The 19,929-nt window shown below is 38.1% G+C and overlaps 1 protein-coding gene across 4 annotated transcripts in view; it reads right to left on the bottom strand.

The window, feature by feature from the left end:
* The window catches only part of INPP4B (inositol polyphosphate-4-phosphatase type II B), a 294,823-nt gene that overhangs the window by 49,518 nt on the left and 225,376 nt on the right, over positions 1-19,929 (bottom strand). For all 4 annotated transcript variants that reach the window (XM_075150076.1, XM_075150074.1, XM_075150077.1 and 1 more), the window contains 4 exons: positions 16,905-17,049; positions 6,174-6,346; positions 5,050-5,173; positions 3,862-3,979 (listed from right to left, as the gene is read on the bottom strand). In XM_075150076.1, the coding sequence (XP_075006177.1) occupies positions 3,862-3,979; positions 5,050-5,173; positions 6,174-6,346; positions 16,905-17,049 (560 nt within the window). The remainder of the gene's footprint in view (positions 1-3,861; positions 3,980-5,049; positions 5,174-6,173; positions 6,347-16,904; positions 17,050-19,929) is intronic.

The following is a 19,929-nucleotide window of genomic DNA, read 5'->3' as shown; positions in this document are numbered from 1 at the left end:
TTGACTCTGTGAAGATAATAATTGAAGGCTCATTACACAAACACGAATCCTATTTTAGGAGAAGGGATATGATATATAGCAGTTGTGGTTTTATGTTCGTGTTTGGTCTGACTTTATCAAAAACATGTTACTTTGGCTGCCAGTCCAACTTCTGATCATGTGGAACCCCCAAGCTGAATTTCACCTGTCTTTGAGGACTGAAGCCTGACCCCACGACAGAAACAACGGCATACTGTTAACTTAAGTTTTTATTAGGTTTCTTTCTGTTATTAGAGCAATCAGTCTAATAAAGAAAGAACAGACTAGAAGCAAATCCGTTTGTCTCCAGGATTTGGCATTTTAATCATTCAAAGAAGGCCAACTGGTAATGAAGACTGAAATTTTCTCTCCTGCAGAGCACATTTGGTATACCACCAAGAAGGAAGAGTATTACAGCAACTGGAGGGAAGGAGGATCTATATCCTACCTACAGAAACCAGGCCTAGGAAGTCACAAACTTAAGATGCAAAACTGTTTGCACCTATTAAAATAATCTATCATGAAGATAGATTTATTATTTTAATCAATCATATGCTTGCTAAAGAATTAAAACACAATCTGGATCAGCCACGTGTAGAATTTGGGGAAGAAAAGGCAGAAAACCTTGAAGAAAAAGGGCAGTTTCTGCAGTAGCTCTGACACCCTTGGCACTATCTCAGAGTAGGTGTGTGGATAAAGAGCTTCAGCTTAGAAGACCTAGCGGTCATGTTTGAACCTCTATCTTGCCCACATGTCTGAGAACAAAATAAAATGGATCCGGTACAGGCTTGTGACATTCAGCTAGGACAACAGCATATGCTTTGGTACGGGCTAGAAGTAGCGTGTAATCTTTGAGCAAATGCCTGGTGCTCCTGACTGAGGGGGGTTACCAGTTTTGAATGGAAGATACATGTCCTGGCGGGGGGGAAGGAAAAAAAAAAATAGTTCTGCTCTCCAGATAAGTCTATTTGATTTGTGTTTTGTTTAATTAATTCACCCATGTGAAGGAAATAGAGAGTTAGCAAGGATGACAGTAAAGAACTCCGTACAAATGATCTTTGCGTAGCAGCATTCATTCTCCGCCTGCGTGTGAGCGCTCCTAGCTGCTGTCAAGTGCTACCAGAACGTTCTTCTGTGATGGAGTGCTTTCACGAGGTTGAGAAGAAATGTTAGTTTAGTCTAATTCAAAGAGCATACGCTACTGAACCAAAATGCCACCAAATCTACATTTCACACCCCCAAAATTACTACAAATCTTTCAGTGTGTGAAAGAACATCGAGAAATGCTGAACTTTAGGCACGATAAATTAACATCAGTACCATTTGAGTTCTTACAGGTCCTATGCTTTTACTTAAACAAGAAGGAGTAATATAGCAGTAAATTTTATCACCATTCAGTTTCTCTCTTTTGTGGTTAGACTCAGTGCAGAGGTACCAGGTGATTTTGGCATGAGGTGGATAAGGCGGCTACTACATTTTACAATGAGAAGCAAAAATCAGTACATAATTTTTAACATTTAATGATCTCTCAGGAAAACACAGGGTGGAGAAATCCAGCGTGTTTAAAAGAGTAAATAATAAATCATCATCTCTTTCAGAACGAATTGTATAAATTTAGGTATTAAATACCTAAATGTATATGATTTCACCAAAACAGGACTGCCTAAGAATATCCCTTTCTTTGCCTTGATTTGCCTTATTCTCTAGTATTTGTTATCATCACATATGAAGACAGACAAACACTTGCAGTCCTGTTAGAAAGCTTCTAAAAATTACCCCCACGCAGCTGTAGGCCATGGACCCTGCAGCTACTTGCAGTTGGCTGAAATTGCTTTTGAACACTCTTAGTTTGTCGCAATAAACACAAAACAAGTCATTTACAGACACCTTTGCTCTGCTTTGTAACAGAAAAAAAAAATGCACACATGGTCAGTCACTGCATCTCAGCTGGGAGGTGCTTTACCCAGCTCTTCTTTCAGCTCAGTGCCAACTTTTTAGATCACTTCAGTGTGGCTGTAAGTGCTATTCTGATCGTGGGCTTCGTTGAAAGCACGGCATCAAACCCTGTGATGCCTCAAAGTTCATGTGCACAATCAAATACATTCTATCAAAGAATTTTATAAAAGTTAGTGTTAACTATTTTTGCCTATAATAAAAGAACCTGAGTGCCTGAACAGAACTTCACTGCACCTGGATGGTCGGGGTCAGCCACCCACATCAGCAGGTTAGCGCACTGCTAGTCAACGCCACGCTCTTTGGATTGATTTGTTCGTGTACATAGAATCTCAGTCGTAAGCACTTCCCTAGAAAAACAATTACAAGCGAATACTCTGACTCTGCAAGATAAGAATTTGTAGCTTAATTTTCTGTCTTGCGTTTCTACAGTCTTTTAGTCTCGTTTTATCAAGCCACACCATACAACAACCAAAATGATCTAAAAATCGTGGGGTTTTTAAACATTAATTAGAAAATAACTAGTTTTTCCACTGTGTTCTCTTTTTATGGTTGACTTCCAATGCTGTCTGATCGGAGCTGTCTCATTATAGCTCTAAGAGGAATAGGGCTCCTCTACATAAGCCTTAAAGATTTTTTTTTTTTTCTTTTTGTCTGATACCGATTCCACCCAGTGAATACCTGCCAGTAAGTACAGTACAGCAATCACAGGCAGTAACTCTTCTTCCTAAAGACTGACTACTCCATCAGTCCAGAATGCCTGAGGCAGCTGAAAGCTCGAGTCTCTTTCAAACCCAGGACCTCCTAGCGTGACAGTTCAGTGTACTGCAGTAATGGCAGCAAGCCAGTAAATGTAGCCGCTGGATTTTTCAAGATTTTTGACTGCTGTGATTTACAAAGGATGTATTTCTTCTGTTTTATCTACATACCATAATTATTCTTAATTATTCCCGATGTGTTGCCTATCATACTCCGGCCTTCCTGCTATTTATTTCAATCCTTTCTCGGAAGGCTCATAGGATGAGAGTGAATCATCCAGAATAATTAAGTAAATCAGTGGTGAAAGCCCCCTTCAGAGGAAACATATCTTTTCTAAAAGTTGCTGCTTTTAGCTGAATTTAATTTACAGTCATCTTAAGAATAATGATACTATTAAGGAAGTGATTTCTGCAAAAGTAAAAACATTTGGAGCTTCAGACTAGAATAATAATGAAGATGAAAAACCCATTCCTCCCACGTAACAATCTTGTTAACCCTCTTATAGCCACAATTAATGAAGTATTTCAGTTTATGTCCTGATATTCAGCAGTGCTTATGCGAGATGCATAATGTATTAGTGGCTTTATGCAAGGATTTCTGAGGTTGCGTATGTCCTGTGTGATCTTCAGCAACTAAGATAGGCTTCATTTTTCAAAAGTAACCACTAAGTTTTGGCATCTGAGTTTTTCAGTTTCTGTCTTAAGACAATCACAGCCTAACTCTTCAAAATGCAACTTCATTTGTCACACTGAAATACAAGTTCTGGACACCTCAAAAACAAGGTTTCTTCAGTTAAAGGCCACTTTTGTAAATATTGACCTTGTCACTTCTCTTTGATTCAGTATCTATACACGAAAAATGCAACAGAAACTCTGCACAACCCAGACACTGTTTTGATTAATTTGTAGTAATACAACTGGAACTTTCAGCTTTTCATCAGGAAAAGAGCCTGTATTACTACTAGCTTTACAAATCCCTACTACCTCATTACACCTCCATTCACCTCATGAAAATTAAAACTCCTGCACTTTCCATACAATAGAACTCAGCAACAAGAAAACCATTATCTGGGTTTTCACGTGCTACAGATTAAAACTACATGCCATGGGCTCCAGGAAACAAAGTTCTTACCGCCTTCCAGTTATAACAGGCAAAAAATCTTCTGACTTGGCTTCAATGACTTTAAACATTACTTTCTGCAAATCTGAAATCCCCACAGCCATGTCTTCTAGCATTCCCGCTTCTTCACCTATATGGAAAGATTACAGACGTTATTAACAGAGTAGACGGATCAGTCACTGAATAGGTTATAGTAAAGCAATACGGGGATTATATTTTCCAGTCTGTGCATCTAAAAATCACAGCCCTAAATCCACATTAAGGTAACCTACATAAAAGCAGACTGATTTTTAGAACTGCTGACAATTCTCTGTGGCCTAAATGATAACTATGAGTATTAAGCACCTCTGAAAATCAGCCTGCTCTATATGTGCATAGAATAACCTCAGGAAAGCCATTTTTGTCTATTTCTGAAAGTGTTTTTAAAGACTGTCCTGCTGATGGAGGACAAAGGTTTTGAGAATAACAACAATGAGTATCATGCAAAAGGGAGCCTGACAGCGATCTCCAAGTGAGGATCTGCAATTGCTTGTGCATTAAAGAGCTGCACAAATGCTAAAGCCCTCTACTTTGGTCAAAATCTCCAATTTGGGGAAGGTTTCCCACACATCTAGTTCAAAGCTTTTTGAAACATATGGCAGTTTCTCCCTCCAGATGTCCTTTTTAATACTTATCAAATGATGGCATCTGTAACAAGCTTGGGATCAAACAGTTTTCAAGCTATCTTCACATAACCAATACTGGCGCGGTCAGGGCAAAGGCTGATAAGAGTCAGTAACCGTTTAAATCTGCTGTTTGAGTTAGCTTTATAAACCCGCTATTTTGGGTCAGGCCAAATGCCTAAACAAATGGAGACAATTTTTATTAAAACCAAAAGTTCCACTAGCTGTACTGAGGAAGGAGTCTCCTGTATTTAAGACAATGTAGTTCAGCACTCTGCATGGAATAATTAGAAACTAGTGTTCTCAGAGGAGTTCAGAATAAAATAAATGAGTAATTTTTGATGCAGAATTGACAACACAGTATCAATGACTTCAACTGTGCTATTATACGGAAGCCTACTGTCTCCTAAGGATAATATTTGTTGATTCAACACGCCAAATTACTGGAAGCAGAACAGAGGTTAAAATAAGAACCTAACCTCCCGGCTAAACTTCTGGTCTGGATGCAAAGGGAACTTTGTCCAAGAACAATACTTACTATACGTACTAAGGAGTCCTTCATATTGCACAAGCAATCCAACAGTATGAAGCTGTTGTAAAAATCCTTGATCATGTAAACTTGTGTGCAATTTGATTATAAACCCACAGACCAATCCAGCGAGCTACAAAGACAATGAAAAAATGTGAAATTATCAGATGTGCTGTTATAACACAGTTAAAATGAGGCTTGCTATCATTATACACAACAGAAGTAATACTTAGATATTTGAGAAAACAGCACAGATATTTCTGTTTAGTGACTACATACATAATTTCCTATAATACATTATTGAGGCATTTTTTGGTGTAAAAAGCAGTGAAATAGTTCCTTATTTTACATTAGATAAGCTTAATTTGTTTTGTGGGGTTGTGTGTTATTTACACTGATGTAAGCGAGACCAGAACCTCCGTTGGCAGGCTATAAACACATAAGGCTGTAAATTATGATGGATTTGGGCACCTAATGCAACTGACTCTCCTTGGCAGTTGCACCCTAACTCCTTAGTTATGTTAGGAAAAACATATAACTTAAGGGGAAATTAGACGAATCATTTAGAGAAAAATCTATCTGGAAAACATGATCTACAGGAGAAGATCAAAAGAACTTCAGTTATTTACCAAGAGAAGACAAGTCTGAGAAGAGACATGATAATAGGCTTCAAAACACATAAAATACTGTTACAAACTGAAAACAAATAATCTGTTCTTCATTTCCAAAGTGACCAGGAGAAAAAAAAATACCTGGTTTGAATAGTAGCAAGGAATATTCAAGGCTAGACTTTAGAACTTCACTTATGGGTGAGGATATTGGCATATAATCTAGGAAGACTAAAAATAGCTTTATGGATCCTTCTTTGTGCAAAAGGGAGATTAGGTGACCTTTTCCAGTCCATTGCAGACTTCCCTGACTCAGTGATACAGTAACTATGGATTTCCATTTACTATTAATTTCTCCATCACATTACAGAATATTTAAGTGGATGTAATGGAAAATATATGAAAAAGGTGTGTTAAACTGGCAAAAGAAAAAAACAACAACAAAAAAGAAAAACACAAACACTGGCATGAATAGTATGCTTAATTACAGCAACGGTAGGAGATAAGTGACACAAGACAACCCACTGCTTGACTGAAGACGATGTCTCTTCTTAGGGTCAGCATCAAACATTGTGGCAAACCACAGGCAAGTTCCTGGAGCAGAACAAACGCCATCGATTGCTTTGCCCTGGTCACCACCTCTCCCATGCAGTCCTTCAGCGTAATCACCAGGGGATAAAGTTGTTCATACCAGTCACCTAGAACAAGACAGATCATCCGTTCCAAAACAGAAAACTTGCAGTGAAAATCCTTTTCAGAATGGAAAGAGGGCTGCAGTGGCTGTGTAGATTGTCCTACACTTTAAAACGACCCTGCAGCTCTATCCTAACCATTGTGGTACAGCGAACACCACCGGAGAATATGCTTAGAGGTAGGACTCCAGCTTACCACTGAGACTGGGGCTAAATCCTTGGCCTGAATCCAACTATACCCTGAAACAATGACTTTTTAACAGACCTAACTTCTCTGTAAAACTTGCATTAAAGTGTCATAAACAGAGCATACAAGGATACATGTGAAAACTCATTTAGCACAAGATGAGTACAGTGGAGATGAAGATCTCCTGTTCTTTCTAGCACTGACAACTTGCTATCTAAACAAATGAAGTACCATCAAAAAAAAAAAGGGGGGAGAAGAGCCTATATTTAAGAAAAAGTGGGTGCCGGAAGGCAAAACAGAAGAACAAATAGGTATCTGGAAGGATATTATCTGTTTAATGTATAGTCTAGCAAAATACTAACCTTCAGGTCACATTCCTTTTTCTCTCTATATTGGTCTCTTTAAATATTTAGAGATATTGAACTCATTATTTTTTTAGCTACTTTGAGCACAGAGATTTAGAACTATATTGTAATATGTTTTGCTCTGTTAGAATATATGCTAGGGATATCGGAAAAAACAAGCTAGTGAACCGCTTGAAAAATGGGAATCCTTAATATATTACAAATGAAACGAAGTGATAACTAGAAATGGAGGAAAATCAGAACAGCTTAATCAAACTTGCCCAATTACCCAAGTTGTTCCTGAATTTTTCAGGATTTAATAAAACCATACCTGCATTGTACTTGCATATGGTTTTGCCTACTCCTCTAAGATGAGCAAATTAAAAAAAAAAAAATCACCCTCCTTTAGAATCTACATCTCAGTTTCATTGTTATAGTTTAAAATGAAAGAGAAATCAACACTCCAAAAGAATCTATATAAAAATAGGGAGTGTAACTGACTTAATACAGTCCATCGCTGACTCATATTTTCTGTAGATTAGTGTAATTAAGAATCAGTGATAATTAAAATGTGTTCCATTTAAATTGTAATTAGGTGGAAGATAACAGCACGTTGTTTCAGGTAACATTCTGCGTCAGGCCGATGAAAGACTCATCAGTACTGAAGGAATTCTTCAGTATTCTTCTTGCCTGTTGCAAAGTCAGTTTGGCTATGCTCCAGAAATATACGTAAATGAATCAAACTGTAACCAAGAAGACTGGAGAGAACTTTGAAAGCCAGGAGAAACTGCAAAAAAATAAGGCACAGGAAAGAGGAAATAGGAACAAGGACAGGGCAGTCACAGAGAACAACTTGGGATCCTTTGCAAAGAACGTCTTTGTGGTCAGACAACGTGTGTTTTAACAGTCATACATATTTAAGTATGAGTAATACAGACTGAAGAACTGTTCCCTGGAAAACCGCAGTTACAAAGATAGAACCGTCGTGAACAAACCAGAACACAAGCCATCCCCAGTTTCATGCTCCAGCAAAAAGAGGTGGTTTTATACATGCCATTGACTAAGAGAGTGCTGATACACGGCGTGCCATGCTCTGGTGTACACATTTTGAAGAGACTGCTGAAAAAAATGGAGAGCTTGCAGAGAAGAGCTACCAAGATTTAGAGTTTAATCTCCCTAAGCCTATGAAAAAGGCTGAGCAGCAACTTGATTTCCCCTCTTCACGAGGGGAAGATAACAAGTACTAACGGCGATGTTTATTCTAGGGAATAAAAGCCAAAGGCCAGAGGCTGCTGTGAGAGACAGTCGAATTTAGAAATAAGGTAGACAACAAGGTGTGACATACTGCAAGTCAGACTAGACAGACCAGACAATCTAAGCTCTCATTTCTAGTCTTAAATTACAGTAATTTATTAAATTAATCAATAAATAAATGCCAAGGAAAGCAACTGCAACAGAATGAGATTAAAAGATGCAATGCATACTAAACCAGTGAACAGGGCTGCATGTGATAAGAATAGAGTTTGTTGGCTGCTTCTGACTTGAGCAAATAATGAAAAAAGATCATACCTGGCCACTTTAAAGTAGACCTGAGGCTACAGCTAACAGACGTTTGTCCCTCTTTAATGGGAAAGCAGAGCTGGATACAGACACAGCCAAGGATCTTGCAAGCACACTGACAGCCAGGGCAAGAGAGAAAAAGCTGAATTTCTAGAACTAGCCCCACGTTGTGAACCTGCTGTTACAATTTCAGGTTATGTGGATAGGACTAAAGAGCGTTACTGACGCTCTTTTTCATAAAAGAGGGGGTCACATACTGGCCACAAGTCACATAACACTTAGATCTGTTTCTACTGAGCTGCCACTTAACCAGTCAATCTGCACCGTGTACCCCTGCTTCTTTAGGAACATAACTTTGTACTTGTCCTTACTGAACTGCATCCTAATATTTCAGTGCTCCGTTTCATCAAGATCCATTCTAATCCTGCTCCCATGGTGCTTAAAGCCTCTCCCAGCTTTAAGCATCTGCAAATTTTATAAGCATCATCCATATTTCATAAGCCAAGTCAGTAATGAAAATATTGAATAATACTGCACCCAGAAAAAAATGTAAGTGGATTGTACTTCATGCAGCCTTCCAGGTTGGCAGTAAACAACGGATAACTACCTTCTATCATGATTTCCAAATTATTTTGCACATACCTTGTAGTGGCTTCAAGATCATTTTTTCACAAGGATTTTTTTGGGGAGACTACATGTTTGGAATACCAACTTACTAACATAAGTAATTTTTGTCAGTAAGCATTAAGAAGGAATTCAATGATTTGAGATTCTCAGGGTCATCTTTTCATTAAAGGACATTCATGCTAAATATATTAAAAATAAATCCTACCGAGTATTTAATGTCCCAAAGAATACCGTGCTTTACTTACATATGTATTTTGCTTTGAAGGAAACAATAAAAATTGTAAGTTTGTAGGAAACCTTACCCTAATGACCAAGGACAGATAAATTATTTTATTACAGAATATAAATAGAATTGTAGTTGCCAAAAGGAAAGAAGAGAAAACTATACCCTCATGTGATTAAGTTATCCATAACAATCATTACTCCTTGCTTACACTGAAAATTCTTGTTCACAATTAGCAAGGATGGCCAATCCCCAGAAGGTGGAGCTAGTTAGCAAATCTAAAAGAGGGATTGCGTTGTTTCTTGAAAACAATACTCATGAATGGACTAGTATTTTCTCATGTTTGTCCTTCTATTTTAAAGCAAGTTTAGTGTGTTAAGATCAAAAGAAGTGGTGTATCAAAGACTGAGGTCTCAGAAAAGACAACCCTAGAAAAAAAATCTGTATCGCTGCTCAATCTTTGGTCTGTTAAAATCGCCATATGTCACTTGTTATGCAGGGTATCCTGTTGCAAATATTCCAGCAAGAATATAAATCAGGGTCATTCATTAACAATGTACAAAGCTCCAAATATCCATCAGAAGCACTTGCCTATAGCAAATACTGCAGCTTTTAAGTTGCTCCTTGAAACTGAGAAGTACTGCAAAAATGAAGTTTATGAAACAAAAAAAAAGCACTGTATTTTGAAGCTTACAAGTAAATTCAGTAGAATTTGGAAAATAAAATTGTCTTGTATGCAAAGGATAAATATGGAATATTAATGAAATTCATAAAGAGATATTATCTGTAAAGGGAGCTTTAAAATCCTGGTCTAAACTCAGGTTTAGATTATCCTGATCTATCTTGCCACAGCGTTGTTGACATGTGAGGATACTGCTTGGTTATGAGTCACGGCTTACACGTCCAAAAGAGTTTGGGAGAGGTGCAAGATGCCCTACAATTCCTCCTTCATGAGAAAACGGGCAGTCAGCTCAGAATCAGTTGTTGCTGTAAAGAAGATGCAGGGGGCCAACCATTGGCTCAGGACCTCTACTCCTACAGAGACTGACGATAGCTTTGTAGAATCACTCAGGGAAGGGAATAGTACAAATTACTGCTTTTGTGTTTAACACATTCAAGGACTTACACACGTTTGACACTTCAGGTGTCAAATTTAAGTTAAAATTGCAAGATTTACATCCTCAACACAGCAGAAAATCCTTTGAAAAAGACTGAAGAATTAACTGAATGACTAAACATCTCAAAAAAGACATTAGGAGCAAGAACATAAGCAACAAGGAGACTACAGGATGACTATCAGGTCGCTCAAATGGCAAGGGCAGCCTGTCCTGTTCGGAATATTTAGCATCCAAACAAAAGAGTCAAAGCCTACTGATGAAGCAAGAAAACTCAATTCAAAAATCGTGCCAGTCAGCCTTTGGAAAGGAAACTAAAACAAGGCATAAAAGCCAAATACATTAAAATGGAAAATGGAAGGATGAAATTAAAAGAAGTAGTATCACCACTATGCAGTTAGTGTAAGATTAAAACAAGAGTATGTGCAGCACTAAGTAAATACTCTACTTCCATTGCTAAGGGAGAGTTGTGGAAGTTCAGTTTGTGACAGGATTCGCCCTTTGGTTTCTGGAAAACGCCCTTCAGTCCCATGTTCTCTTAATCAACATGCCTGCACAGGCAAATGACCTGCAAAGCACCCAACTAGTCATTTCTACATGCTAATACTCAAGTTGCAATATGTCAAACTGCACGTTAAATTTGATAAAGTTTGGCAGAAAAGCAAGCTCCTGCTCTTTTCAAAATCAGACCCATTGAAGCGCTTATTAAAATGTGCTGGTAATCAAACAGGAAAAGCCCTAAGGCTTTGGAATAGCACTCCTATCTCCTTTTGCCCTGGCAACAGAGAAGCCAATTCTGTCACTGCTGTCTGCACCACCTAAAAATCAGTGGAAATCTTTGATGGTTTCAAGTCACCTGAAAACTTAAATGGTATGAAGTTAAAAACTAAACACGGAATTAAAAGCAGAAGAAAGCATAATGTCGTATTCTTAAAGGAACAGAGGGCCCTAGAAACATAGGTAACAGCAGCTACCCACAACTTAACTTCTTATGTAGCTAATCACTTTTTCCCTTATTACCTGAACATAAAAATGATCTATGACAGGACTGAAATGATAGAGGGCAAACAATGTAAATGAGGAGTTGTCTTGACATCACAAACTGAACATTAGACAAACTCTAATACCTTATAAAAAAGGTAAGCAAAACAAGCCAACCAACCCAAAACAGTAGTAACCACCTCAGAAACAGCTAGTGCAAACAGTATGAAATAATTAACCCAGAGAGTCTGAATTTACTGACCTTGGATAGGAACATTCTTTTGATTTTTTTTTTTTTTTCCCCAAGGAGGTTTAAAAACTGACTTAGTAGAGTTCATGTATTCAACTTTGCACCATGAAAAGTTCAGCTTCCTTCATCTTGCCACTCAGCTCTTGGAGCTCAGTTTAACTCTAGTATGAGGGCTAAGCTCTTTGAGAAAGGATGAGGTTTTATGCTCATAATTCTGCAGAATTTCTCACAGGAACACAAAAACCTGCATAAGTTTTCCTGGTATTTCTGCAGTTAATATAATAGCAGTCTACTTTGCACAGTTTTGGTGTCCAGAAGAATAATTTTGAATTCTTGGGGATTTATTATTCCATTGTAATCATCTGAGATTTTCTATACTGTCACATGGATTAATAGTGAAAATAGTGAAACCGTCTAATCATACATATACAAGTGTCTCAGCAGCTTTAGTCACAGTGGAAACACAGAAAGAAGGCGATGGCAACAGACAAAGCTAAGGAAACCTAATATACTCAAAACATAGGAGTAATGGATAAACCTTGCTCTATTATGCAACCAAATATTCTGATGTCTTGTTTAAAAAATAGTTTGTTAATTCCGTTAAATAGTCTTCCTTTCCCTTACACATTTTTAAGCTTTCATCAATAGCCAAACTACTTAGAGAAAGTATTGCTGAAGGGGTTGTCTTATATGCTGGGCAACATATAGCCCAGTTAAGGACCCTATCAAAAAGAGAAGGATGCTACAAAAGTGAGAGGGAAAAGAAAAAAAAAAGCAGAAATAGAGTGGACGCAAAGACAAGCTTAAGAGAACAGGAAAGAAAAATGTGGGGAAAAGGAAGGGAAGAGAAACTTTTTCAGAAGTGTTTTTGTTTCCTCAAAATAAATAACGTCTGCTACTCAGGTGAACACAGACCAAGGGAGAATTTTTCATCTTCCTGACTAAATGATAACTTACAGTAAAAGCTCTTCTTCTGAAGATGCAAACGAAACGAGAACACAGTTTTATTTCACATTTCTACCAGCACTGCACTGGGAGGGATGCACTGAAAGGATGCAGTGCCCATCCCTAGGGCACTGAAAGACAGAAACAAACTTACAGGGTCCCCATCATGTATCAGATTATTCAACAAAAATTAACCCACATATGCCAGCAGCAATGTGGCTATGAACAGATGTTTTCCTTCATTCCAGCTAGGAAATATGGCACCATTCCCCAGGTGCTACCTATGCTGAAGGTTACCATTGGCCAATTCATCCGCCCAGCAACATAGTTCATGATTCCGTAATTCACTTCAGGCAAAATCCAGGTGCAATCACACTGCCAACTTAAATTGTTTGAGATAATATGGTGGATTTTGTATGTAGCAAATTAAGGAGGACTCACACAGAGCCAGCGGAGGAACGGCTGGGTGATAGTTCTGGTACAAGGAGCAGATGGAAACAACAGCCTCTTTTAGCAGCACAGCTAAACACGGAGATCTGTCAGGGGCTGCGCAAGCATAAGAGCAAACTACTGTGTTTCACTGGCACCTCTGATGCTGCAGGACAGGCTTTCACATTCTGACTCCCATGGAAAATGAAAAGGAAAAAATAAAAAGAATTTAATGTTGTCAATTAGTTCTCCAAGGCAAACCGGCCTAGAGTTAAAAGTACAAAAAAAAAAACCCTCTTGAAATCCATCTACTCTTCCTGATTTATCCTGCAGAGAAATCATAATCCTGCAACTGATGAAACCATAGCATGTTACCTTGGTAACTGATAACTCAAATTGAGTCTTAAGAATACACTCAAAGGTCAGGCTGCATGAAAAGTTAGGTTAAGGAAGGTATAATTCATGTTGAAAGGTAAGTAGAAGAAAAAGGTGCCACCGATATTTCTGATTACAAAGATCCCGTACAATAAATATAAGTATGTTGGGAAAAAAAGAATAAGATCACATGATGTCAACACTGAGACTGCAAATATAAACCTATCTTAGGAAGCTCTGAATATATGTTATGACAACATCTATAGTTATAGGAATATGCTATTGCTCAAAACCATCAAATTATTGTCATAACATTTCCTAGCATCTAAAATGAACATGTGTGCATTCTTTGACACCTTTTTCATTGGTGTATGCTAGGAAAAAAAACTGTATTAAAACAGTCAGGTTCACTAACATAAGCAAACGTTTCATCCCATACTTTAAGGCATACTTTGCAATCTTTTGGTCAAAATCCTGGGTATTCCCCATTTGTCTTACAAATAGCAGCATAAATTTTCTTAGGATCAACTCCAGCACTGAAGCAGTTTCAGACTCAAAGATCTATCTGTGCCCATACATTCGCAGAGTTAATGAAATACATTATGCTCAAATTACGGTATAATATATAATCACAAGATATGTCAAGCCTTTCACATATGTAATGTTTGTGAATTGTATGTAGCATAAAATTCTGTAATTTTAGAAACGTATCTATGGGCATAAACACAGTATGATTTTATATCTAGGAAAAACTTATGAACCCGTACAACCAGGCTTCAAATATAAAATGGAGCAGAATTAAGGCAGAATTTATAACCCTAAACTTAGAATCTCAGCCTCTATGTAGGTGCTTCACAGTGCATCCTCAGGGCTTCATGTCAAACTTAAGAGAGGGAGGTGCAGAGAAAAAACAAACATATAAAATGACACACTCATAGAGAAGTCAAGCATGAAAAATTCTGGCCCCAAAGGCAATGGTTTTGAAAACCATTAGGCAACCAACTTTGGCACACACCTAGATGGTTCTTCAGAAAGCTCCATCTTTTAAGTAAGTCCTATAAAAGAAAGCAATTTTATAACGTCTCCATTTCTACATGACCTTGAAAGTGCTATAAGCTGTCAAAGACACTGCACGATGCTCTCATGAAAGCATCATTAGGAAATGATGTCTTCCTCAAAAAGCAGAACATGAAAACAAAGCGATCTGGCCCACAAATCTCCTGCAGTTTCCATGTGATGGGGTGTTGCAGGACAGTCAGTACAACTCAACAGAAGCACGGACTCTGCTCTCACAGAAGGGCACTTGTACTGATTCAAGAGAAATAAGGAAGGCCCTGAAATGAGGGAAAAAAGGAAGAATTTATTCTGTGCCATAACATCTTGATATTTTTTGTGCCCTTGGCCTGTCAGCTCCGGACGACGACTCCTGAGCTGAGTGAAACACATCTATAATTTTCTAACCATTACAATTACCATTAATGCCTAGCAAGAGGTACCTTTCATTCTACTTGATGACTGCTTATTATAGTACTTAAAAAGAAGTAACTTTTAAGTTTTTTTGGCTTTGTGAGCTAAAAGCTCTAACCGGTGTTTCATTTGCCTGCGTAGGGTCTTGAGCCTGAATCAAAGCTAAAAGCACACTGTTTTATAATTACAAAGACTCAAATGGACTGGTTAAATACATTTCATGGCTTATACAGAATAACAGGACGTGTTCAAGGGGGGTTGAAGAGAGTGAAGGAAAATCTGTAAACATTCATGTTGCTAAGCATGTCAGAAAGCATCCAAGAAGAATTATCCTAAATCATGACTTTTTTTCAGACCAGGGAGGGAGGGGGAAATCTGAAGTTTTGTTCCATAACTATGGAATACAGATAAAAACCAGTACGTGCGTGTCTATGTATACATACAACAAATGCACTGCAGTAACTTGGGGGAAGTTTGAGTGAAAGCATATTACTACTTTACCTGAAAAACATTTCTAATAGACATACTGGATTTCTGCTAACAACAGCAGAAAAGCTTGTTAGCACCAGGGGGAAGAGAAGGGAGTTAGGCACAACAGCAAATATTCAATTTTGTTCTTTTAATCAAAATCAGCATGCTTGGGTTCACTTTTGAAAGAATCTTTCAAGTTGACAACTACACCTACCTCACTGTTGCATATTTGTACCTTCTTATCTGAAAAAGGTCTGAAAAATGTAGAAAGCTAACTGTGTTGATACTTTGCACCTGCAAGCCTACACTAGAGAACAAAGATGATATCATCAATCTCTCTAACGTTATAGGGATACTTGCCTGGTAGACAGAAGCTCAAGAGAAGCAAACGGATAAGAAATACCCTGGTCTCTGGACTATTCATACAAAAACAAGAGCAACACATCTGGCACTGAAAACAAGAATTCCAGGATGCCAGCACAAATCTCTCATACTGGTAAAAATGCTGCCGTTGCAGCTGCATTAAAAATCAATACTACAACCAAAATCTATTGCATGAAACTCACCAGTACTACAAAAATGATATACTGCTGAAAAAATAGTTTTAGTTCTTGTTATGTAAGAAAGAAATTACAAATGAGTTCTAATAACTTTAAAACCCTTGATATAAAAGTATGTCATTAAAATCGGGGAGGGGGGGAACACGTAAAGGAAAATATAGCATAAAATGCACAATTTAAAAAAGAAAAAAAAGCCAAAAGTATACAAAGCTCCATAACATAAAGTGGTTGCGGAGGCTTTGTTGTTTTGTGGGTTTTTTTTGTTTGTTTGGTTGGTTTTTTAACTGAAGAGTGGCACAAGGGTTGGTTCTGATTTCCTTATATTTGGACTACCACCATTATCACTCAGAAGCTGTTTCATTTGTTGCAACACACTTGCACATCAGAAAGTCTCATCAGGCTTATGAAGCAGATCTACTCTATGCTTAGAGAAAGCAACAAGGAATGTAGCCATAAGAGAAGATCAGAAGATTTGGTGACAAGGATGTGCTGTGGACAAAGTTTTCTTCGCATCATCTCATGGAATCACTCTATCAGCCTTCAGTATTGACACAGATTGACAACAGTATTCAGGGAAAAATGAATTTTAGCAAATCAGAAAACAAAAATCAGTACATCACTTCAGAAAAGTGGAAGGGTTTGCAGGAGAATGACACTGAAACAGAATGTTCACCTTTCCTTACAAGTTTCCTATGGGGTAAGACACACTCCAATTTTTTTTCTTAAAATGGTACATTCAAGTAAAATCTGAAATAAATTAAACTACATCAGCCTTCAAAGGAAAACATTGTGGTTTCAAAAGGTTTCCATTGTAGCACAAAAATTGAGCACGGCAAGCAGTTTGAGCACACAATGGAGCTGTAATTTGATAAATAGCCTTCAATCATTCAAGGCTACAACTGTGCAAAACCTTGCTATCAGCACTCTCATCAAAGATACTATTGACTCTTCTCTCTATCATTTTTCTCTGACTTTTTCCATTTTTACTTACTCTAGCCAATGATTTAAAAAAAAAAAAAAGGTTGCTTACCACCTGTATGCAACACCTTGCAATCTGCTGCTGAAGGATCATTTTCACCGTCTTCAATGTTGTTGATGTTCTCCTTTTCAAGTAGTCTGTCCACCATGGCAATAACGCAGTTTAAACTCTTTCCCACATTGGCCCACACCCTGTCCTGAAAAGAGCATAATTATCAGTGCACATTACTGAAGAAGAAAAAAAAGAGACAATACTAACTTCTTAGGAACACCTTGAAGTGGAGACAGAGACGTGCAAATTACTAGAAGTATTACTACTAAAAGAAATATGAGGTGTCAGCATATTATCATTTCTCTCATTCTTCAGCCTACTACCAACTTAAGCCTTTTTCATGGCATTTTTTCTTGCAGTGTAAATGACTGAACTGAAGCTGTTTGGGTTTTTTAGACACTGGAAAACACGTGCGCTTCAAACTCTACATGAAAATGCATGCGAAGTTTCAGGTCCAATCACAAGGAACCGAGCAGTTTGTCTATTTGAAATACTACAGTAAGAGCATATATATTCAAAACCTTGCCAAATCAAATCTTGCATGCAACTGCCAGTTTTGCCACGGTACTCGACAACCTCTTTTTGATAATTTTACATACCCTGTATTTTATCACATCAGTTACTCTGTTAAAGCAAATATAAAATTAAAGGACTAGAATTAGAAACTTGCTGTCACGATATGTTTATTAGGTAACACAATTTCAATTTCGTTCTTCACCTCTCACACAAACTGCAAACACTTAACTGAGTTTATAATAAATATGAGAATTACAGAAGTAATAGAGTGATCGAAGAAATTCTGTACAAGCAGTGAACAAAAGAGATGATGTGGAGTGAAAGAAAGAGCTGTTAGGGAACAGAGATACAGGAAGGGTCCTTCAGGTGCTGGATGCTGCAGAAATCGAAGATCTTGCACCTACTTTGTGAGGCTGAATAAGAAAAAGGAAAAAAACCAAGCTGTACAAGAAATGAGGCTGTACACAAGGCTAGCAATCAGCCTAAAACCAAAACATAACAAACCCACAAAAAAGCCCCCATGTACATGTTTTAATGCTGAGTCATTCTGAAACTAATGCAGAGCAACCAGAATTTGCTTGAGAGTTAAAAATGGGAAGATAATATCACTCTTTTTTCTACTTTATGATATAATAGCCAGAAGCATTATGTGTATGTCAGGCCTTGAGGCGTAAAAATGGAGTTGCAAAAGACAACAGGAGAAAAGGATAAAGAAAACTGAAAACTCGGAGAAATACCATAGTTCCATATAAATGGTAACACTTGGAAGTTGGGTGAAGGCAAAGTTAGAACTACTATTAAGGCAAACATGTAATCTAAGATTTATTTTTGATTACATGCCACACTACTTAGGCCATTGTCCTGACTAGAGGGATCTGATCTTTCCCTGTTCCCCCCACTCGAGGGCACAGCCTGTGACAAGTGGGCATCCTGCCCTGAGGGACGTGACCTGGGCCTGCAGACAGGAGCAGGTACTTGCTGAATCTGACCACCACCACATATCCTCTCCTCCAGCTCCCCAAACCTGATTCCTGGAAAGATCTTATAGGGCTGCCTACAGAGGTGTGAGCATCTAGTGTTATAGGTGGATGTAGAAACTATGGTTTGATTCTCTCCCTAGATAAACCCATGCCTTAACTGTACTATGAGAAAGGCATTGTTGATTTACAAGAGGTAAGAAGCTGGTCACTCTCATGCAAAACTGCATTTAATCCACAAATTATTATTTTTTTTTTAGGTACTGCATGTACAATGCAACAAGTGGAAATATCTGCACCTGTATGCATGAAACAAACCATTAGACACGTGACTATCTGATATTTATATGTGTAGATACAATTTAAAGCCAAAGACAGAGGACAGATATAGATTCCTTCAAAAGTTTCATCCTGTATGTACCTCAAGCGTTCCTGACAAACATTTAGAATATGGGTGAAATCACTGATTTCCACCACCCAAAAGCATTATTTTTGGGAGAAGGATTCTGTGAAGACCAACAAAATACTGCAAATAGTAAAACTCTGGCCCCAAATAGCTGCAAGTTTTCCCAGAGAGTAGCAGGGAACCTCAGTCTGTCTGTTCACTGAAGTTGCTGAGGTATATGAACTCAAGTTGCTCAGTGTGGCTGCAGGAACGTAATTTCCCTTTCCTCCCTCTGCTAGGGGAGCTTAATCCCAACACAAAGAGTGTTAAGCTCTTAATGAGCGTCTGGAGTAATTGCACAAGCAACACAAATACGAGCCCTTGTTTCATTTCGGAAAGAACACTTTTCTCTTTTTAAACCAACTATTAACCCAGCATTGAGATGATGTCTATACAATATTCACACAAACATTCCCCGAGGGTTTAGAAGCAAAATTCATAAACATCTGTTGACAGAAACCTCACTTTTATTACCATATATCTGGTCTTTTTACATATGGGCAAGTAAGACAGAGGGAGCAAGGGCCTGGCCCACAGCTCTTTCTCCACATAGGAGGTTCCTAGGATTAGAAGCTATCGTTATAGGCAGACAGAAAAAAACAGATGTGTCTACTGTTCATTGCAACATTACTCTGTCTGCACCGAAGATGGGCACATTTTTCCAAGAGGGCTGCTGAAATTCTGCAGTTCGGTAAGAACAATTCTCGAGTAAAAATGCAGTTCCCAATCAATGAAAATCAAGTGACTCCCTATAATTCTCCGTGAGAAGAAATCCATCCATTTCACATTCTTTGTCATCCCTTACTAATCCCGTAATGTTTTCCTGTAGCGTAGCGCACCTTCCACCTACCTTTCACCTTCTTAAGTGGTCTATTTTCAATTTGCCTAAGAACTACCTCACAAGTGATCATTTTGCAGCATGTGCCAGGTTAAAGGACAAAATACACCCACAGCCTCTCAAGTAAGCATTCTTATAAGCCCTCTGCGTGAAGTGAGGGATAAGAAGAAAATAAGTCTTATTTCTTGATACACCGAAGTACTGAGACCCTAGATTCCTAAGCAGGATGCTTCTCCCCCAATACCAGTT

Source organism: Calonectris borealis, chromosome 4 (assembly GCF_964195595.1).
Source record: "Calonectris borealis chromosome 4, bCalBor7.hap1.2, whole genome shotgun sequence".
NCBI lineage: Eukaryota > Metazoa > Chordata > Aves > Procellariiformes > Procellariidae > Calonectris > Calonectris borealis.
The sequence above is the reverse complement of the archived record's forward strand: the minus strand, read 5'-3'. Positions and strand labels throughout refer to the sequence as shown.